We start from the raw sequence: 23,880 nt of genomic DNA, 5'->3' as shown, positions 1-23,880 counted from the left end.
TTCTTTCCAGCTAAGAACAGAGAGCCAATTTCAACATTAGGATGTGTAGTCATGTTTACCTAGGATGAAAATGAGATCCAGGGAAAAACATATGGAAATAAAAATAGGGATAAAAAGGAATTTGACATATTTAGAATGAAAGCAGGAGAGAATGTTGCTTTCACCTTGTTCTTGTAGTCTAGATCATCATATGCTTATCAATTTCCTAATGCAAAACAAACATCCAACAGATAGAATTCCTACAAAGCGACGCCATTTGACTGATGAACACTTCAAATGTATTTGAGTAAATGGCCATCACGGACAGCCCACAAAAACTTAGATCTCAAGAAAGCAGAGGCTTCTTCACATATGATGAGCATGCTTACACATGTGGAGACTGTAGGACAAGAGAAGACAGCTGCTAAAACCTTGCATGGGCTTCCCATGAGAGATGCTATCACAGATCTTAATCTGGATTCTACTTGGTCTGTGCTTCAAATAAGGATGACTAATGACCATGCTTGTTTTAAACTAGGTAATTCAGTCACTGCTAAAAAAAAAGCAATATGAAGCTTTGCACTTCCTGGCTGTTTAGTTTTTTGCTTGCCTGATTTTCATAGGCAATGTTGAGTGTGTGCTGCTGTGGCTCCACCACTAGCTGGATGTAAACACGGGTGGACTTTGAGTATTGCTACACAAGTTAGAAAAGTTCTCAAAAATGATCATTCAAACCAAAACCAGAGGCATCTGTGGTAAATGGAAGAAACACAAAGCAGTGGCATCCCTCCAAAGACACTGTTCTCTTACTTTCATCCCAAGCTATTCAAGCTGTATGAGGTAGTAAGTTGGAGCCACCACCCAGTGCCACACATCCTCATGTGGGAAGACAGGTCAATGAGCAAATGACTTGCTTTAAAGTGCTAATCTATAAAATGCTCCTGGAACATTTTCATGGAAGCTGGCACCCAGGAAAGCATCTGAGCCCCCAAAAGTCTTCCAGCCTGATGAGAAGGTGTTCAGTTTCAGAAGCAGGACATTTTTTACAGAACCAGGATCCCAAAAGGATCTCAAGCTGACAGCAGTAAAATAGCTGCCCCTAGCAGCCTCAAGGCATGGCAACAGCAGCCTCTGATGACCTTCAAATATAGTGTGACATTAGCATTTATTATATTTGTTACCACAATGTTTATGAAAATGGGGCTTGTACAATACACACACAGCATCCCTACTCCGCAACAGCTTCTTATCTAAATAGACAAGCAGATAAAAGCTAGAGAGAGAGATTAAATATACGAACAGAGCAAGAGGAGAAACAGCCTGCAAATTTTAGGTCAGTTCAGGCACTTTTCTTTACTTCTCCTTTGGGCAAAGTTTAATTAGTAAGAGATTAACTGACAGAAAGACAGAGGGCAGAGTGTTAAAGGGAGGCATGAAAGAGGCAATGCAATGGCCAGAGGGAGGGAGAAGAGGCACACACAAGGTGGCTGGAGTGAGGCTGAGCCCAAAGACTCTGTAAGAAAGGAAGCTCAGAGCGTTGCAGGAGGTGGTTGCATGGTGCAAGGGAGACCTATTCATAACCAGAAGTGTAAAAAGCAGCCTGACGTTTCTGGTGTTAAACGCATTGGGGCAGAGACACTGTCTTGTCTTGCCTCTAATAAGTTAATAGCAAGGAGGCAGCCCTGCATGTGTAATGGGTATGCTCAGCCACCCCACAAATAGCTGCTATACAGAAAGTTTTGGGTTTTTAACTTTTCCAGTGCCAAAATCAGCCTTGAGCTGGCTCCTCTGAAATAATTTGTCTGGCTGAGAGTCAATGTGGTGCAAAAAGCTGATGCATCCCAGAGGGATGCAGCATCCTCTGCTGTTCCAGATCAGAAAGCTGAGGAGCCCCAGGGACATGCAGTTCACTGCCCAGTCATCTCCGGGCTGAGGTGAGAGGAACTCACATAATACATCCACTTCCATCTGCATTGAGCAGAGCACCAAGTCCAGCCAACAAGAGGAACTGGTTTCTTGTATTGTGGCATGGAGAAGCTGGGGGCCACTGTGGGAAACTGAAGGTAGCAATGAAGAGAGAGGAGTTGGAATGAAAAAGATGTCTGAAAAGTAGCTAAATAAACCCTCATGTTAACACAATCCAATGTAGGGGGTAGAAAGAAGGTACATTGCTGTTGTTTATTTTTTCCTGATAAAAAAATAAGCTATTCAGCCTTTAAAAATGATAATTCTCTTGTGAATTTTGAAGGCAGGAGCTACCTATATATTGCTGTAGCCATTAGTGAAATGCAGAAGAAAGAAAGGAAGAACTGCCAGAGGAGGGTGGTATTGTATAAGAAAATAAGTAGTTTCTCCCTTCTTACTTTGGAGTTTCCAACGGGGGTAGCTAATAATCACCACAACTATCCTCCACTCCACTCTTAGCTTTCAAAATAACACAGTGTAGTGGGCTGGAAAGCCACTTCAGGTCAAGGACGTGGAGGAGGTGAGAAAACTGGAAAGAAGCAGAATGAAATGGGCAGATGGGATCAAATGCGAAGGTCAGAAAAAAGAGACAGCATAAATGGAGAGAATGGCAACCTGGGGAAAAGAGACCAGACAAGAGGTCTGATGCTCACCAGGGCAGAGGATCAAAAAATGGTGCTTGGGTAAATAATAACTTGGTGGATAATGTGATTTTTTTTTTTGTTAATGGAGCAAAAGCTCAGAGAAAGATTGAATATCTAGGGTTCATTCTGGACTGAACAGGAAGAAAAAACAGGATTTCTATGCAACAGATTTTCTGACCTAGCTTGTCCCTTCTTGGCATCCATGTGCACCATCAACAATATGCAGACGGCAACTGTACCCTAACTGAAGGATGTAGGTTATAAACCGGAAGTAACTTAACCACAATTGATCCCGTTTATACCATGAAAACATTTTTTAACTCCCATCCTATTCCTTTGATCAGTTCTGTGTATTCTTTTCTGGGAATGGGTCATATTTAATTGAGGATTTGTGCAGGGTGCCATGAATTGTTAGAGCCTGGTTTAGGAATCATGATTAAACAAATAAAAAAAGGAACAGGCTACTAACACCATTTCTAACAATACAAAAAAAGGAATTCTTGCCACATCACAGAATTCTGTTCCAGAAATGAACAAATTCTAGGATTTTCTTTCCTTCTTATTCACTCTAAAGTTTTGTTTGTTTAAAGTGTAATTTCAGCTTTCTAGACTTGTGTCATGGTTTAACCCCAGTTGGCAACTAAGCACCACCCATCCGCTCACTCAGTCCCCTCCGGTGGGATGGGAGAGAGAATCGGAAAAGTAAAAGTGAGAAAAATTGTGGGTTGAGATGAAGACAGTTTAATAAGTAAAGCAAATCTGTGTGTGCAAGCAAAGCAAAACAAGGAATTCTTTCACTTCTTCCCATGGGCAGGCAGGTGTTGAGCCATCTCCAGGAAGGTGGGGCTCCATTACATGTAACGGTTACCCGGGGAGACAAACGCCATCACTCAGAAAGTCTTCATGTTCCTTCTTCTTGCCCCAGCTTTATATACTGAGCGTGATGTCCTATGACATGGAAACCCCTTTGGACAGTTTGAGTCAGCTGTCCCAGCTGTGTCCCCTCGCTGCCCTTTGTGCACTCCCCATCTTCTTGTTGACAGGTCATGAGAAGCTGAAAAGTCCTTGATTGCCAGTTCCCCTTGCTTGCTGCTTAGCAACAGCTGAAACATCAGTGTGTTATCAACATTATTCTCATACTAAATCCAAAATACAGCACTATACTAGCTACTAGGAAGAAAATTCACTCAATCCCAGCCAAAACCAGGACAACTTGATAAACTAACTGTACACAGAATAATTCTTCCTGTTCTGTGTACGTTATACTCTAACATCTTTGTGTGTGAACATATTTGCCAGATCAGAGAATCCCATTGAAAATAGTGTTTGGAGCTGGATGTGGCTTATAGAGGCCCTACAGTAGGCTGGAGTGGTGCTCAACCTGATTCAAAAAATAGTTATTTGCCTCTTTATGGGGAGTTGTTTCTATTTGCACACTGAGTATCACAGAATGGCTGAGGTAGGAAGGTGCCTCTGGAGATGACCTAATCCAACACCACAGTAAGACCAGGGTCAGCTAAGGCAGCTTGCTCAGGACCCTGTCCAGTTGGGGTTTGAGTAACTCCAAGACTGGAGCCTTTACAACTTCTCTGGAAATCACTGTCCCAGTGTTCAATCACCCTTATATTTAAGAAGTCTGTTCAAATGGAACTTCTTGTACTTCAGTTTGTGCCCACTGCCTCCTGTCCTTTCACTAGGCAGTGCTGAGAAATCTGGTTATGCCTCTTTACTCCCTCCCATCAGGTATTTAAAAATGGTGTTAAGATTCCCCCTTGAGTCTTCCCTTCTGAAATCTAAACAAACTCAGTTCTATCCAGAATACAGAATAATACATGTATAACACATTTGGCCTTGTAGAGTAGTACACTGAAACTGCAAACACTTCCAGAAATACAAGTCTGCAAGAAAGAAAAATAAAAGCAAGTGAGAGGCAATTGGCATCTTCATAGAAAAGCAAGGTCACAACCTTACTAAATAATATATGACAACTTCTCAAGCTGCTTAATGAAAGCGAAAAAGCATTTTTTACACATAAGAACAACTTTACAATTACTACATTTGGAAACAATAAAGATATACCTGTCTTCATAGAAATTAGTCAAAATGTATTCAAAATTTTTCTGTTTGGAATGGACTCTAAGAACTCATCAAATTGATATTTCCCTTAATATTCATCAATATCAAAATACAAAAATGAGAAAAAGCAACTGAGCAATACAAAAAAGAACTATGACGTGGTTTGAAAGAACTAGAGCAAATATTTCTATATCCTTAGTCTGCATGAGCTGCATTTCCAAAAATGTAGCTATGAGATGCAGAATAAGACCCAACTGGAACAGAGCTCTTTGGAAAGAATGTAAAATAATAATAATAAAATTTTATTTAATAGTCTAAGATAAGGTGACTAGTGATAAAAGGAGCGAAGCATGATCTGAATAATGGCAATGTTACAGTGGTAATGTTATGCTGAATAAACCATAAAGGAGTTTAATGGTGGTAACCACAACATCAAAGTTAACTGAGATTCCATGGAGGGATCCAGCGGCAACAGCACTGGGAAAAACGGCTTCTGTACATACACAGAATCTATTATGTAAACAATGACAAGTATGGTACTATTGGCTGGATAGAAAAGAGACAGGAATCTATCAAAAGAAGAAAACGAGCTTGTTAGATGAGAGGCAAATACTTGCAAAGTTGACATATAACATGCTACCCAAAACATCTTGTACAGAAGAGATTTTTCACAGTTTTTCTCTGAGTTCAAACACAGCAGGTTTATTACTGAAAGTTACTGAAGCAAAGAGACCAAAAATACAGATAACAGCAGTGTTTAAATTGTTTAAATAGTTCTCCAAGCCTTGCCAGGCCTAATTAAATGCAAACTCCACACTACTGCTACTTCCAATTCTCCTACAGTTTGTTAAGAAAATATTGGAATTAAATTCTGGTATTTACTCTTGCTGGAGCTATGTGTTGTCACAGCCATTAACTTTGTTAATGACAGCTATCATCAGGCATACAGATCAGGAAGTTCCAGGATATGGTCAGGTCCATAAGGGTCCTACTAACTGTCACCTGGAGAGTAAGAAACTGATAAGTATAAAAAAAATATATAGTTTCCACCATAAATATAATACATTTCTATACATTTGTACATACTTTTATCTTTCTCAGTAGGTCTTTAATTTTGATCCTTTCAACAACTTCAATGTCACGCAACACTGGTGTTCATACTATGTTTTTTGCAAGACCTTTTCTTGAGCCAAAAACTCCTGACTACCAGATCAGTCCTGTGCACAAGAAATGTGGTCATTTCATAATTCACTCACCTATGGTAAAACTAGATAGTAAAACACTGATGAACAAATGCAACCACTGTGCATGACAAGTAATATTTGAAAGAAAAACTGTGAAGAAAAACTGTGAAAAATAACTGAACAGCATTAGGCTAAGCAATAAAGAGTAACTATTATCTCATGTCAAATCTCTTAGAGAGGGAACAACTAAGCTAGTATGAAGATACAAGCACACCTGACACTTTAAATGCCTCCCTTCCTGCCTTCTCACTCACTACTAAACATCTTTTCCCATTAGCAGAAAAAAGAAACTGAGCTAACAGCTACTCCTATTTTCTGCTGCTGATTAGACAACACATATTGTAAAAGATCACATCTCTACAGGCTTGCTTCACATAAAAATACATACCTGACTCTTGAATTTTTTATAGCTGATAACTACAATGTTCAACTTAATTTGCTGCACTGTTGAGGACAGTTTTTTGAATAGTAAATCTATCAGTTAACTCTATCAGTTAAATCTAGGAAGATCCATTCCAAGCATCAGGAGAAAACCCACTTGTCAAGCATGGGAAGAAACATGTTTCATCTCATTACAGCTCTCGGAATAACAGAACATTGCGTACTGATATACAAGCAAGTGCATGATAATCTGTTTGAGCAGATGTAATGTAGACTATATCTCCACTGACTGGAAGCTAATAGTCAGCTTGCTGTATCTCTGCCCACTAGAAAAAAATAATTTTAGTCCCATTTAGATATTTGATGATACCAAAGAAAGATCATATAACTACCAACATGAGTATAATCTGTTTATCAGTGATCATCCTGAAGCATCAGTCAGACTGAGGCCTTTTCCTCACAAGTGGGCTGACTTACTCATTTAATACCATGCTTTTCTCATACTCTTATCACAATGAACAGTATCTAAACACATTAATCCTTTTAACAGTGTACAGTATAAAAACTTTGAGAAGAAAGCACAGATGATGGGGTCAAACAGCCATCAGAAATATATCTGTAACTTGTGTAAATGTATGCACACAATACTTTTTCCCATTCTAAATAATAAGGGACGCGAGGACTTCATAATTGTGTCAGTAATAGAAAAACAGCAAAGCTTTTTAAAGATCCCAGAGAATCCTGGAGATATGTTTTGATTGCAGAAGAAGTCTAGGCTTATGTTCATGAAAGGAGACAAAGAACTACATTAACACATCGTCCACTTCAATTTTGTGTTCAGATTAGAATTCCACAATTTTTGCTGTAACTGCAGAACAGAGGATTAGGCTCCTGGATTTGGAGGAGACAGGTATCACAGAAAACTGATGAGTTTGCTGCACCATTCAGCGTGATCAGGAGTTGTTATAACTACTGACTAAGCTTTACTTTAATGGCAAGTTGGTCTGAGTTAGGGACTACATCTTAGTGCCTTGAATAATCATGTTGGATCAGATCCAAGACCCAGTTAATCTACTATTTTGTCTACATTTATGGCAAATAAGTGGATAGGGAAATAATATAAGGAACAGGCAAGCAAAAGTGATCCTGTTCCCAGCGTGCCCTCACAGCATTCAACAATGTCATTAACGAACGTCGTGCAAGAGGTTGCAATGGGAACAGCATGTATATCCCACTCCTTGATGGACCTAGTGTTCATGGATTTGTCAAATTCCTTCTTATTCTTATATAAAGCAAGTGGAAAAAAAAATATTGTCCCAGAAAGCTTCAGAGACCAAAAATATAAAATGCTCAGGACAAAAGTAGAAAATAGATGCCTGAAAATTAAATTGGGTATTTTCCTGTAATTTAATAATTTTCTCATGCCAAATACTCCTAGCCTGTGTAATTTTTCCTTATATGGAAACACTTCCATGTCTCTGATATCAATCTTCGCCACCATCCCATTAATGTTTCTAGTTTTGCTAGGTATTATTGCTATTGCAGGACCAGAGCATCATTAAATATGCACAATATACCATTTTATTTTAAAAAAATGCTTTCCTCTCTATTGCTTTCCAATAAACCACAAATATCCTGTGTTTCCTTTTAATCATGGCTAAAGATTGAGCTGCCATTATCAGAAAACTATTCTTTCAAACTTTCCTTGCCAAATAGCTATTACTAATTTAGAGCAAATAATCACCTGTTCATTGAGAGCACTATTTTTTTCCTATGGATATATTTTATCTGCAGCTTTGGTACTCACATTCAGCAGCAGGACACAGGTCTGCACCTTTTCACTGTTAGTGTAAATCTTAACAATGCTGAGCCATTCCGTATCATCAGCAAATTTTGTTACCTTATGATTTGCCCCTTCTTCCAGCATAAAACCTCAAGGTAACACTTAGCTTTTGAAATGCCTCTTTCTTTGAGTTATTTCTCATCTTTTCACAAGCTGTTAATACAGAAGATTTTTCTTTTTATTCCATGACAGGTTAGTTTCTTTAAGAGCAGACTTGATGAAAATGTGTTGATTGTCCAAGGATATTGTAACAGCCAGATAATTCTTGTTATTATGCTTGTTTCTTTTATTACATTTTCTATCAATTTGCCAGTTACAGAAGTTACACTTGCTAAAGAACAATTCTCAAGATTTCTACCAAAATCTTTCTGAATACCCTTTCCTCTCATATAGAGGCTGATTTAAGCAGTCAGTTGCAGACTCAGAAACTCAAAATCTTGATGTCCAATCTTCTTTTGAACTCCTGGGTCACTGATATCTGTTATTGGTTATTTCTTGCAATGCAAATGTACTGCTTTATTCCAAACCAAACCAAACTATTAGTCCACTTCTGGCATTTGCTTAGACTAAAAACTAACTTCATTTCCATGGCATTTTCTTCTTTACTATTACTTTAATGACATCTCAATAGAAAGGTAGTGCGTTATCCCAATGTTATCACTGTCTGTGGCCATCTGCTACAAGACTACTGCTGATGCTTATCTTTTATATGCAGAACAGAATATCTAAAAATAAAATAATTTCTGAAATATTTTCTCTACATTCTAATGCATGAGGAGTGGGGGGAAAGGCCTTTCTTGCTTACACATATTATCTTGTTTGTTCCTACAGAGACATTTCTAGTTTTCCCAGGGCCATCCCCTCCATTCCCAGCCATGAAGGCTGAGAGACAGGGCTTGGTTTGGCTAAACTCAACAGCAAATTGGGGAGCAAAAAGAATGCAGGTTTCCTCACCTTTAATCAGCAGCCTAAAGCTGTGCCTGATGCGTGCTGGCAGCCAGGTACCAATCTGACTCCTACGGAAATAATGAATAACAGAGAAAGATTGAGGTTATTTAAAATGTACTTAATTATCTATCTACCCTTCCTTAGAGTGAGACAAGTCTCTCAGTGAAATGTAGCATGGAAATTATATGGAAAACTGTTGGCTAAACCAGTAGGAGAAATTACTCTGGACAACTAAAACCAAGACTCAGACAGTATAGACTCTGATGGTATAGAATCTGACTTGCTTTTATGGGTAACAAGAGTTGGTTGGTGCTCTGATTTACATACCTACGTAGGGCACCTGAAATTTAGCATTATGCATAGCAACTTTTAGATGACATTTATGTGACAATGTCTTGAGCCCCAGACTTACCAACAATTTACATCAAAAGTCTTCTCAACAGAGTCCCTGGTGGTCTAAACTGTCATTTCTCTGCAAGCAAATGAAACAGCTTTAGTTGTATTTAAACAGCACATCAAGAACATCAGTATACTATTTTAGATGTGCGCAGCAATTCACTAAGGTGACCATTAATCAGGTCTGACTTAACCCATTTACAAGCACTTATCCTGGGTGAATGGGTATTTTAGCACACAGTTTTTCTCTTCCCATGTCCTGGTAGTATATTTGTAATGCATTATAGATGTTCATTAGAATTTTTTTAATCACCTCTCTAACAATATATAATTACTGTTGACTGCAAACCAACTAGAGGAAACATTTCTAGATTAATTAACCGTGACCTCTAATTAAACACTACAGTATTTAGAGATGGAGTGGTCCCTAGATAGTATTGCTTTATCTTTAATGAGTGTTTATCATTCCTGGTTTTTTCTGCTGTGGCAGTTACCAAGGTTAGCTACAAAATTTCTTAATTAAATGGAAATACATAGAAGGCAATGCCTTAACAGAAAACAGCTTGAAATATTCATGATTTAAGGGTCATATGAAAGTATGAAGACTCCTGTCCTACAAATTTTTAGTCACAGTTTACCTAGGGAGCTCAATATTTTCTTTAAGTCATACCTGGACACTGCCAAAGTATACAAAACTGTGGTGTGTTCTAGGATTGTTCCTTAATGTCTGAAAGATAAATGTATGTTTTATTAAATGTTTGTCTTCTCCAGCATGTGAAGGGCTCAAAAATACATTTTGAAATGAAAACTTTGATAGAGTATCTCTGATTCCTCGCTCAGGCTTCACTAACAAGTATCTGCATAGTAATTAAGTAAATCTCTTTATTGCACTTTTTCAGAATGTAGTCTGGTGCTTAAATTAGATTCTTAATGGAATTAAAGGATCACATTCCTACCAAATTCCATAGAGAGTTTGTTACCTAGGGTGCTCTGAGGAAATAATCTGCGACTTTCGCCAGTCCCACACTTTCAGATGTCACCAGAAACAGTGGATCCCACCACCCTCAGAAAAATTCCCTACACTTCCAATAGTTGCAGACTGAGAGCTGAAACAACTCAAAATAAGAGAACATTTCGGGGGGACCTTCATCTTTCAACTATAACATGCTCATAAATGCTTGCTAAAGCTTCCCTGGTTCAAAGAGGTATTACTTATGTGACTACACTATATACCACATGGTTATGATACATAAAATGTATAAAGGCAAATATTGATACTGCTTAAGAATAATCCTTAAGTAATACTCAAATTTTCTCCAGCAGAAATCCTCATCATCTCCACTGTTGCTTTGCATTGTGCTGCTGGCAAGGTATTCTTAATTTGTTTTGTTAGAACAATAAAACAGTGTGCATGAAAAAATATACATAAAGCATTAAAATGAGCACTGAAAATCAGAAAAAGATTGTGAAAATAAATTTAAAAAATTTTTTTTAAAATCCTGTTTGATCCTAGCCCAGTCTCTTTGCTAACTGGTCTGTGCAGTTAAAATTAGGCAGTCTTGGGAAGGGAGGGAGGTTACTATTGTTTAAATCCTAAGTAAAAATAGAATACTGATTGGGTTCAAACAAAGGCTGTTCTTAAAGTGACTCATAGTTACAGACTCTTGCTGCCAGTCTGGATACTTATGTTAAAGCACAGTCACAGAAAAATCTTTAAGGGAGACAGATCATTACAAACACTCACCTGGTAGCTTTTTTAGGTATAAAGCAACAGTAAAAAACATTCTGGAAAATAAAAAGTAAGTATGGAAGACTTGTACATGCCAAATGTGTAACCAGAATAGTTATTTGGGAAATTGGAACAGAGCTGTTTGAAAGGTGTATTCACTCACTGCCAATTCTTGGCCTGGTTATAGCTATGTGCTTGCAACAGCATTTCCCACAATCTTTTCTTATTCTCCCTCTCTGCAGCATCTTTCCTCCCCCACTCCCAGTTTGGCATCGGATTGTGCCAGCCCTGAACACTGCTGTGATTTACTGCTGAGTCACATAATTTCACCGCTGTCACTGAACATCATCATCACTGCCCTGATAGGAAGCAACCTTTTGGTTTGAGAAGGGAGAGAGGCTTCCAAGACATATGCAGCAGAAAAGCTATCATATGCTCTTTCAGAAAAAGCTGTCTTCCTCTTCAATGGAAGTTCCCTGGATTTTATGATCACCGGTTTGGAAATAGCACACTTAGGTGTCCCCATGATTTCTCCTCTGCTCACACGCCATGTCTCCAGAATGCCCAAAGGATCAATGTTCAAAGGCAATGGGCACTAGAAGAAACTTCCGTTGTTTATCATGATGCTGCTGAAGTCTTCTGGGGTTGACAGATGCTGCTCCAGAAGGTTAATAAGATGAAGAAAGCTCTTCCAGCTGGACCGTAAGAGGGATTATGTCTGAGCAGCAGATAAACAGATTATTCCAGAAACAGACACTGCTTTTTTTTAAAACTTCGTCACTCTTGTCTTACCACTGCATTCCCCCAGGCTAGAAGTGTGTGCGTTGGAGGGGTTTGTCCAGCTCTTGCATTCTCGCACCTGTTGCAGTCTTTGCCTAGTTGCAATTCAATGCAGCCCAAAGCTGGAGACACCTGAAAAATAAGAGGGAAGACCCTGGGGATTTTAGTTCTTTAAGAAAACAAAATTCTTCTGCTTGACATAAATATTCTTATTTCCTGCATGATTGATCTTGAAAACTGTGAATGATCAATAGACAGCATGCATTTGAGAACTGGATTAATATTTTTGATCATTTGCCTTGCTCTCCAAGTTCAGGGAAGCAGAGGTAAGTTTGTATATTAAAGGTTTATATGAATTTGCATTGTGAATACTGAAAAAAAAATCAGGGTATTTTCACGTTACAGAATTATTTGTCTGGAATTTCGTGTTTTGATGATTCAGCTAGAGTCAGTACAGTTACTGACACTTATAAAGTTGGAAAGGAAAGGTTGGTAAGATTTATGTGTTTTTCCCAGGCTTTACAATTTCCGTAAGAGATGCCATTTAGTTTTGATTTACCTGCATATGTTCTGTTATGAAAAAAATGTAATTTCAAAAACAATTATATGAAAGGAGCAAAGTAGCTGAAGGAACATCTAAGTACTGACATTAAAGATAGTCTGTCATTCTTGAGATGAAGAGAAAGTAGTAAAGTAGATCTTCATATATACGAGACATGACCAGAAAAAACTCTAAAAACTTTTGTACAAATTCTGGAAGAATAAAGCATACTGACAAATATACAAAAAATAACAATTCTAGTGAGGATTACTGTAATAATAATTGTAAAATTATTTGCAAGAAAACAGAAATACGGACAGTTCCTCTGTGTTTAGTACGACAGCAGCTATTGCTCCTCGCAAAGATTAAAAAGTTCACAACAATATTTAATCTTCTTCAACAACAAAAAAGAAGAGATGTTGATGTGATTTTTCCCTCTTCGGTTCTGTGTCCAATATATATGGAGCCTTGGCACACATGTTTAATTTGCAGGGAGGTTTCTTAATAAGTTTTCACTTTATGCTTTGGTGTTTATATAATGGAATTAAAAGCCAACATTACAACTGCTTTATGTTTGCCCAAGTCAATGACTTCCTATTTTACACCAGTCTCAGGCATGTTAATTAAGTGCAAAGAATGTAAAATGATAAAAGAGAAGTCTCCTCAATGGTATTTAAATATTTGTTGAAGAGATGGTGTGGAACATAGTCTGCTGTCAGTACTGTTTGGAAAGTTTTATTTACACATCTTTTTTGGTCTTGCTTTTCTTTGCACAAAATTTTCTTTAAAAACCACAGTTCTTATATCTCACTGAAATGATGTAAATCTTCTCTAGTGGACAATTACAGTACCGAAAAAATCCTTGGAAAAAAGTAATGTATTAGTTAACACTAGATTTACATTCTGTTGTTCTTTGATTTTACTTTTTAATTCTATGTAAATAGTGTCATTTAATCATTAATGATGTTTTGGAAATGTGGCAAAAACATGAGTGAGTAATAGTTGATGTCTGACAAGAAGAAAAGGTATATCAAAATGCACTGCTTTTGCATTTAAGTTGCATATTCCATGATGGAAAGAAATAGAATGAATGCCAGGTAATGATGTTATCATTACAGTCCATATTTATAACTATGAACTGAGAAAGTGATAACGTAAAAAGTGGGATCGCACAGTTTGATCCATTACAAATTGTGATTGTATGTTACAATACATTTCCCCTAAAAGACTTCAGCAAAATTCTGGGAAGGTATCTTGACAGAGAGGAATAGAGAAGTGTATATCATCTCCCTAAGAGACGTAGTAGAAGACTTGGAGCATAGAACGTTTATCAACACTTGAGAAACAATGACCAATAATAAACTTCACATAGCATCTTGTTTATGTAGCAGTGTTGGAATTTTCTCATTTTTGGTGGCTTTCAGAGGAGAAAATATTTTTTTATACAAGCATGTGAATGATAATTGGAAAAATTATTTCGCACCAGTTTTATAAAGTGCATGTGGCATATGTAAATGCATAATAATTATTTTTTTATTGTCATATAGTCATGCCATATATAATATTTTAAAACTACGTTATCTCAAACATATGCACACAAATCTCAAAAAACTTAATGCTTGTGTTAAGAACCTTCTTTACCAAAGCAGGGGTGATTCCAGAACCATTAGGTACTTACATAAAATATTTTCAAAAGTACACAGGCTCTCCCAGTCGTCTGAATACTTGTATTAATCACTTATTAGTGATCACAACATGGGTGAATTGAGGCTTTGATGGATATTCAAGTTTGCAGTAAATGTCAACTGTGACAGACTAGGAAATAAGAGACTAAGATATAAAATACTCCCATCTTAAGAGAAATAACATAGGGCTAATAATCTCTAAATATTTATAAGGTTAATCAGTTGATTTTTTTTTCTTATGAACAAAACTATCTTAAATTCAAATTCTCAATTTACTCACATATATATATTTAACAAAAAATGGGTTAAAAAAGTGGAGCTTGCTCAATAATGTCTTCTGGTCCTTCATCTCCATCCTTATTTTAGGACCAAGAGAGTCCTTCTCCCAGTCATTTGGAGGTTGTCCAGGAGCACCTCAAATTCCACAGTAAACAAACAGGAAACTGTAGGGAGCAAAACAAAGACTTTACAGATAGAGTGTTTATCTCTGGCCATGACTTGTGCCAGAATCCAGGAAATGACCTCAGGACCTGAACTCAGGTCTTTGCCGCTGTCCTGACACAAACTGTCTCTAACAGTGGGAATGGAAAGTGAGGGGGATAAAACCTTTGTGACAGCAAAATATCTATGTGCAAAATATAACAGTAATTTTTAACTGTTGAATTGTAAACCACTGAAAATCCAGACTAAATAGCAAAATACAGAGGAGCTCTGAACTCCCAAAAGTATAACTTGATTTTAGCACTTGATACTGAGAATGTAAGGGAACCAGCGAGCATTAAAGGCTGTTTAGTGTTATTTTTTATTCAGCGAGTAAATACCCTCTATATACTCTGTCATTCTGTCATTCTTTAGGACACAAAGGCTTTGTGTGTGCTCTGTGAAATCATTTTAATTCATTCTGACTTACCCTTTCCCGCTCGGCTGTTCCAGTTCAGCAATAAGTGTTGCAGCTCTTCATTACTATAATTGCCCTTGAAAAAAGGGTTAAGCACATTTGTGCCAAAGGGAAAGGGAAGTCAAAGAACATAAGGCTTCAAAGAAAGAAAGAAAAAAAAACGGACATGTGCCTTTTGCACTAAGATTATTTTCTACTTTTATCCATAAGAATCACCAAGTTAAAGGTAGCTTTCCAGATTGTACGTATAAAGAAAAGAAAACGTCATTTTTTTTCCCCTTCCCAAACAAATGTGACACTGGATTATATGCGGGTTTTAATCTTATCTATTTCCTAAGAGCAAAACTTGAATAAAAATGCTAGAATATTGTCACTGAACATTAAAGATTAATTCCATATAATCACATCTATAGTGATCAGTGAACTACATGTGAATGAACAGTTAGATGTGTGGAATTTTTTCTCTGAAAACACTTATGGACAGGTTGCAGGTTGCAATAAAGCGACTTTACTTGAAATCGTAACCTGCTAGAAATCCAGATTATTGTCTATTCTGCTCTTCATTTCTCAGCTAATTGTGGTATCCTAGTGGCGTCAGCAGTGCACTGAGCAACATGGCCAACATTAAACAGATGTAGCAAACACATTTTCTTCTTCCCAGAAGGAAAACTTTGTATGCATTCTACTGCATTTTGATTCTTTAAAATAATTTAAATATACATTTTCTCCTCTGCTTTTGTACCTCTGTCCTATTCCCAGCCCCTTTGGAATTAAAATGCGTATTCTGCCCATTCTGTATTACAAATATTTTCCTTTTTTATCAGAAATTAGGTGTACTATCCTGCACATTCCATGCACTTTACACTTTGCAAGCCCAGCTGTATTTCAAACAATTTCTTTGCCTTAGGAATGTGTGAAATTGAACAACACAACACACTTCCTAAAAAGAAATATCTATCCATCTGTCTGTTTTTATATGCATATGTACTGGCATTTAGTCACTGTCAGCTGCTATTTACTGGACACTTTAGAATAGTAACATATCTGGAAAACATAAGATTAACAATCACCTGGGAGTATCCTGACACCTGCCACAGTGTAGGTGTGTTTATATACCCTTACATAATTGTAGTATACCTTATCATTTTATGCAAGCATACCACCATTTTTGACCTTACAATATGCCTGTCTGACAGAGAAACACTATCATCCTCATTTCAAAAAAGCATGAGGACCTGAGATGTAATGCAGAAGCTGAAGCCCTGACCTGTAAGAAGCATTGCAGTCACAAAGCAGAATGACAGAGTTTAGCAGGCTGATTCTCAAAGCAACTGCCAAGTCATATAGGTGTCTGCAAATCAGTAGGACCCAGATTCATAGCTACATAGCTAACTGTACTTAGGCCACCATGCTTATCTTTTCAGTGGTGAAGTTCTACTGGTTTTTAAATTTCTACTTCAGTGCAGAGCCAAAATTACCTTCTTATTGGCCACTCTGAATCTTTCAGTGCCTCTCTCAGACTTTATCCAATTGTGTATTAACAATCTTGGTAAACCTGTTACCAGAGATACTAGTCTTAGTGGGATTGCTCCAGGTGTACCTTTCATACATATGAGTCAACACAGATCATAAAAACCCCATCAGTTTCAGATAGGAAACAGTAATGCATACATCTTTCATTTTGTGATTTTGTGGTTACAGCACAAAATGAAGACACTTCTAATCAAGTTCTCTTCCCTTTCTTCTTCTCCCTCAAAACTAGATCAATTTAATCTAGCTCGGAATTTGGCCATGCTTAAAGCAAGGAATTGGACAAGGTGACCTCCGTGTCCTCCCAACCTAACTTGATCTATGCAGCTTTGAGATATAACTTAAGAAAGGTTAAGTCTAAGTCACACTCTGTCAGAATGAGATGGAGTCAATTAACCAGTTACTGTAAATTGTATTGCATGATGAGTGCTCCTAAACTGCAAGTAAAACTGACCAGTTCCAGTTACACAAGTCCAAGCAGAAAGATGGCACTATGGCTTCTGGCTCCTGGAAGCTTTCTCATCTGGCAGCCACTCTAATCATCATCATCTTTGAATACACCTCAGTAAGCCCATTCTGCACTGAGACTCTGACTCACACAATCAAAATTCCTGAAATGTTGACACGCATGGCAAAATATTGCTGCAACTTGAATTTATGCTGCCTCACTGACTTTCGCAGAGGATTGCTGTACATCTGGAGTAAGACTGATTAGAAAATGAACAGCAGAGGTGCTCAAGTGAGTGTTTAATCACTGTGGATTGGATGTATCCCTCAAAGAACTACTCGAACACTTAAAGCATTTTCTTGCATCCTTTGGTGTAAAACATATCAGATAATAGAATAGCCTTTCAGGTCAAAAGCTTTTAAGATGGCCAAGGAAATACAAATAGATATATGTTTCATAAGTCAACATTGAAACCAATCATTCTTCAGTGATGTTTCTAGTCCAGGTCCTGGACCTTAAGCAGACTGTTACAGGATTCAGATGTTGGCAATGAAACCATAAATGGCCTTTGATACTTTCAATGAATTCCAGTAGCAGTGGTTAGTAGAGTCGAGGAATAATAAGGAAAATTCTTTACCAGAATTTGCACTTACCTGTTTGAAAGAGATGGCATATATTTCTACCTTAAATGAGACATATGATGTCAAGGTAAACATGAGTTTCTTATGATGTTCTTTCAGGTAGGAAGGAAATGTGTCAAAATCACATGCTGACTCATAAAGCTTTCAGCATGTTCAATATTTGCAGTTGTTACAGATTGCATTTGTTATGAACATGGATTCATTGTCAATATATGACAACTATATTCACAAAAGCAGGAGAATGTTAGCAGTGGCATATTATATTTTCTATTCTCAACTCTAATAGGTAGATAATTCACCATAATTGTTTTGCCATTAATTTTACAGTTAACATAATGCAAAGACACTACCAAATTGCCTATTTAGAGAGGGAGAAAAAATTATATTTGCCTGTTAGAAGGCCTAAGTATACATTTTAATAAAATAGTTTTAAAGTATCTTCCTAGCTTGTTTTCTGATGTTGGTTAACAACTGTGTTTCTCCACTTGGCTTAGAAAACCACACAGATTTGTGTGAGTGGAGGGGAACATCTGAGCAATTATGATATCTAGTTTAGTTTCTCAGTGTTACCTACTTGCAGAAATTAAATTCTTCACATTCACTGGAATTCCAAAGCACATTGGTTGATGACAGTGGTGATGTTTGGTACTGAAATGTAAATCCAGGTTAATTTAAAGGGTTCTGCAAAGGAACTATTTCTAATGCCATCTCCTAGCTCTGACAGTGACACCATTAAAACAAAAAGGTTTTGGGTTTTTATTAAAATTTAGACATTCCATGCTTTCATTTTTATACCATACATTTCAAAATATTTTCTCCCATTCATCTCCAGTTTATTTCGATGTGTGTTCTGAGGTGTAGATTGTTTCACTATGACCAAACATTTAGTATTTTTCACGTAAGGATAACAACAAGAACATATCACATAACGACTCATGGGAACTTTGAGAACTTTGTTAACAGTAACTATGTTAACAGTAACTATGTTAACAGTAACTAAATTCTTCATCTTTCATAAATGTTTAAAAGAGTATGATTACTCATTCTTGCCAAGAAGCAAGATTTGTGAAAACCCACCACTTTCCTTAACTCTCAAGAAGGAAAATCCCTTGGTAGAGATCTAATTCAAAACAAGAACATAGTCTTTAGAAGGCTGAAAATTACAGAACTTTACCTGTAAAGCAGGAGCCCAGAGCTCCTCTCCTGTGTCACAGAGAGCTTGAGCACAGCTTGTGAACATGTGCAGGAGATGTTTTGTCATGCTGAATCCAAGCAAGAGATATAGGGATCAGGTGTATTTTGTCTTCAGTACAAAGTCCCCACTGCACAGGCAGGGCCTAGCACCTCCCTGACATGTGATGTGATGCTGAGTCTTGCATAACACAAGATATCAGCAGCTACATTGAAGGTTCCGTAGTGCTGGGTGTGTAGACACCAGTTTTGTGGTACTTGTGCTGAAAGTTTGCTAGTGAACATTGGTCAAGTGAACAAAGGGTCTTCCAAGCTGGAGGCCTGGACCTGGCCCCCATAGTTCTTCACCACAATTATATACCCAGGCCTCATTCCAGACGAAATGTTACTATATAGTAACATTTAAGAATGGCATTCACACAGACCAGCATACCAAACAGGCCTTATCAAGTTCATCATTGTCAATATTCGTTTTTGAGGAATAAAAATTAATTACTTTTAATATAAATGCCTTAACCCTTTTCCTCTCTTTTAAGAACACAGGCATTCTCCTCTGGCACATGTTCAAACTTTGATGAATATTTGATGATGTTCATCCATCCTAGTGGATACTGCCCTCTTATCCAGCAGTTTCCTGGCTAGGTGGACTAAACCTGAAGAAGTGAGATCCAAACTGAGTTCTCTCCTGTGCCTCAGCTATGCCAGTTAGCTCTCAGACAAGACCCACCACCCACCAGGATACAACAACTCTTGGATCCAAGTCCCCTCAGCAATTCCTTTCAAAGTTCTTTCACTGTGTGCATTAAAAATAGTTTAATATATTGGAGCCAAAGATAAGTACAAGCAAGATATATAATCTTGCGTTTAAGAGAACAGAGCTCTCAGAGACATGACCTGAGCAGAATGAATATTAGTATTAACTTTTCTCTTATGGGATTCCATTTTCTCAGTTTTTAGAGCTGTGAGCCTTCACGGTTGTGAAAACAAACTTGGAAATGTAATTCAAACACAGTCAGAGCTACAGTGTCTGACAAAGCACTGGCAGCAAGCAGCCATGAACATCAGCAGGAGTACAAAAAACGGGCCTGTACTGCACATCTGCATGGGAAGATAGAGGTTGTTACATGATTCTCTGGGATAAGACAGGTGCTGCTCCTAGTACTTATACACAGGATCTAGGCTGCATTTGATGATAACACCAGAACACATTTCAATCAATCTGTCCCTGGTCATAAAACCCCCTTCAATCCAGTCAGACCCTTCCCATGTAACTGGCACTGAGGCACTGTGGCATAAAAAAGAAGAAAAAAGGGATATAAGAAGAGGACATGTCATGGGCACCCTCCCAGTCACCGGGAAGTGCCATTAGAATTCAGTGTACTCTCTGCTGTCACGACAGGAGCAGAATGACTCCAAGCAACGAGTCCAGGATGTTACCTCTATTTGTACTTTCTGTGTTTCCATCTAGTGTTTACACTGATCAGCCCTTTCAGAGATCTCAGGATCAACTTTCCATGACTAGTCACCCCTGCTTTTGGTACTGCTTGAATTACCAACACAGGGGCTGTTGGCTCTGCTGTATATTTAATTGGATCACAACAACATATTTATAGGATCTTTGTTGAACTAACCCTTGGATAAGCTTTCCTCTTGTCCTATTTCAGCAGTTCCCCTTAAATAAGCATTGTCTTTTAATTAATAATTATTCTGTTGTGAAGGCAATATGTCTCATTTATCAGTCAAGCATTCCTCTCTATCCTAAGAACATCCACTTATTTTTCGCACTAATTTGCTTTTTCATACATGTCAAACCTTGTGATGGTTTTAATGATGAATTATTAAGACTTCAAAAGTTTTGTCTTGATGTCATCTTGATTTTTGCTGCTGAAACCTTTAGTTATCTTTCTTTGAAATTGTCTCCTTGTCTGCAATGACACCCTAATCTTTTAAGGTCAAATCAAACTAAAAGTAACTTCCAAATTAATGCTGTCGGTAAATGTTCCTACACTGAGATTGCCTACATTGCTGACAAAAACCCAAACCCACACCAAAACTGGAGGCCTCCCAAAAGTAACAGTATTAACAGCTAGAAATTAATAAAGCTGTATAGAAATGCATCCAATAGTTACACAAAAAAGGTATGAATATAACTTCTTGCTCCTGTGTTTATACAAGTAAGTAAAAGGAAATCCTGCTGATCGATTATCTGAATGGCTTTAAATTATTTTTTTTCTAGAATCCAGTTAAATAACAATACTAAACACAAAATATAAACAGATTTTTTTAAAAAAAAAGTTGAAATTGAAGGGAAAGAATGAAAAAAGAAAAAGTTTACACCTACCCTAAATAGGCTAGCAGAATGGAGATAACTGGAAACAGATAATGTATGGTCATGTTCTCAGAATGAAAAACCCAAACAGTGACCCTAACACAGAGAATGTGAAATCTTTATAACAATCGTCAGAGAATGAGCTCCTTTGTCAGTCTTATGAATAGTATAATTCTTAATTCACGTTAATGACTAAGGGCTAAATCCTAGGGAAGAAGCAAATCCTTCAAGATAGACCTCTGCTCCATAGAAAAGCTATGAAGGAGCTTAGTGACAAAATCCTCTGCCCCGGTTGGTCAGATGCCTGGGCAGCTGGGCCATTGTAGTTAATACAGCTTTTAAAAGGTAATAGACTTACGACTCACTACTTTCCATATAGATTTTCGATATTTTCTTCTAGAGTATTCCAGGGGTCTTCTTCGAGATTTTTTTCCACTCTCACCCCATATATCATCCAAATAATTCAGTGTCTCCACTAATCTGGTATTTGGCTACTTGTGGTTTCTGACGGATCCAGAGCCATATGTTCACAGGAGAAATTCCTTTTCTGCAGCTTATTGTTCAAGATCTGACACTACTGTGGAAAAATTATTTCCATTTCATTTGATGACAAACATTACATGACTGCATCATCATTTTAAATTGCCCTGAAAAAATTAGACAGCCTACAGGTTACTGCCTCTGGCATGCTTTACAAGGCAATAACAATCACCCGTTGCCCTCCTTGTACAACTTCCTTGCTTTCATATAATATTCTTCAGAATCAAGCAGTCAACTTTTTCCATATCAGAGTTCCACCTACCTCATAATATACGTCATTGTTATGATTTCTCCACAGTAAGCATTGGATGTTCATTTTAAAGTTAAATAAGAACTGAGACATATATGTATATACCTATGTATATGTATACTGACATATCTGGTAGAACTTTTTCCATTCTTTATTTCAAGTACTATTCTTTCTGTAACAGGATGCTTTTCAATTATTATTCTCTTATCATTTATCTCCCTACTTTTCTTTAAACATTTAGTTAACACAGTTCCAAAATGTCAAGATAATGTGTTTTTACCATCTTTATTTTATCTTTGCCTAAGAACATGATAATTAGCGTTTGTTATATGCAATATGACATTTCTTCTTTCTTCAGCAAACTGATAATTTTTTACTCTTAATTTTTTTGATAGTATTACTCTCGCTGAATATGTTCCTTTTGAACCACATTATTTCCTTTTATTCTTCTTTTACAATTTTTTAAACTATTCTTCAAAACAAGTTTTTCAGTTGATTTGTCAGCATTCGGGTACACAAATACCATGCCTATCTTATCTGCCTTAAAGTTTTCCAATTATCTACGTATTTTTTTAATTTACACTTTTCTTTCAAAAGCAGTTCTTTCAAAACATCTTTTGTACTGTTTAGATTTTTTATATTATTTTTCATCTGTAATGACTGTATCAATTGTATGAAATGCAACCAAAAAAAGCATTTCCAAATTAATTTTAACATCTTTATTAATACGTAAGCCCAATTTTGGAATATAATCTAACAGACACTAATTGTTCCTGTCACATGATCCTACAAAATGCCATATTTCAGCTTATTTAAATATGCTATTTTCATCATTAACATTTTTACATTGAATTTAGCTCCTTAGTCACATAATGCTGTATCACAAATACTTAGGAAGTGCAGCAAAGTGAGTCCTGAATTTCTGTGTGACTTTTAAGATGAGAGTTCCTATGCTTGAGCCTATTTTGACACCCTGGAAACATTTCCACTTTTCATAACTGAATAACTCCATAGGGAAAACAAACCTACATCTCCAGTTCCAACTCACTGGTTCAACTTTTTCTACTGTAGCTGTTCCGCTTTTCCAGGAATAGTTGAAGTTCTATCAAGATACAATGCCAGAGCATTCTCAACATCTATCATCTAGTGGCAAAGAAATGTAATCGCAGTCTGTTCTGATTAATTCTTCAGCTTGTGTGAGGGTAGGAGAGGCTGCACTGTGGAGTGAAAGAGGGAGACTGGAAACAACTCTTTCCTCAAAAAGAAGCTACTGTTCAGCTTTTGAAAGAAATTGTTTCAGGGTCCAGTTCTTGGGCTGGGTTCAAGACTATGAACCTGATGTGAAGGGAGATGTGCCTTGAAGTCCAAAGGAAAGATCAGGATATCTTAAAAGGGAGCAGATTTAAGGTACAACTATTTCACATTTTATTCATCTGCTAGCATAGACAACTTTTTACACTGCAAGCTGATACAGATACACTTCACTTTGCCCAAGCTCTAGACCGTTACTTATCACCATACTGTAAATTTCCCTACAGGCTGATACGCTCACGGTGAGGTGCTGTAGCACGAAGTGCAAGCAACTAAGTGTCCTTTGGTGGATCTAACCCAAAGTCATTTTTGAAAACAAGATTTGGGGCTTCTGAAACTTCTATCCTGTGTATCCTAGGGTCATGAGTTGAGATATAAGAAAATTAGTTACCAGGCCTCTTGAGTGTTATCACAGGATGTTTCTCCTCAGTGCATTAATTCAGTCAGGGCACTGACACCAATATTATGTACCAAAAAGAACTCTTAGGTTCACGCCTATTTTCCAAACATTATCTCGCATTGGTTAACCCT

General features: G+C 37.3%; 1 protein-coding gene across 1 annotated transcript in view; it reads left to right on the top strand.

Annotated features, from left to right (window-relative positions):
• The first annotated feature begins 12,244 nt into the window (after nucleotides 1-12,244).
• Nucleotides 12,245-23,880, top strand: part of IMPG1 (interphotoreceptor matrix proteoglycan 1) — a 58,335-nt gene continuing 46,699 nt past the window's right edge. The window contains exon 1 of the mRNA XM_065632664.1: nucleotides 12,245-12,311. Coding sequence (XP_065488736.1) covers nucleotides 12,245-12,311 — 67 coding nt within the window. The remainder of the gene's footprint in view (nucleotides 12,312-23,880) is intronic.

This window comes from Caloenas nicobarica, chromosome 3 (genome assembly GCF_036013445.1).
Source record: "Caloenas nicobarica isolate bCalNic1 chromosome 3, bCalNic1.hap1, whole genome shotgun sequence".
Classification (NCBI taxonomy): Eukaryota; Metazoa; Chordata; class Aves; order Columbiformes; family Columbidae; genus Caloenas; species Caloenas nicobarica.
Note: the sequence above shows the minus strand (reverse complement) of the source record. Positions and strands in the feature narration are given on the sequence as shown.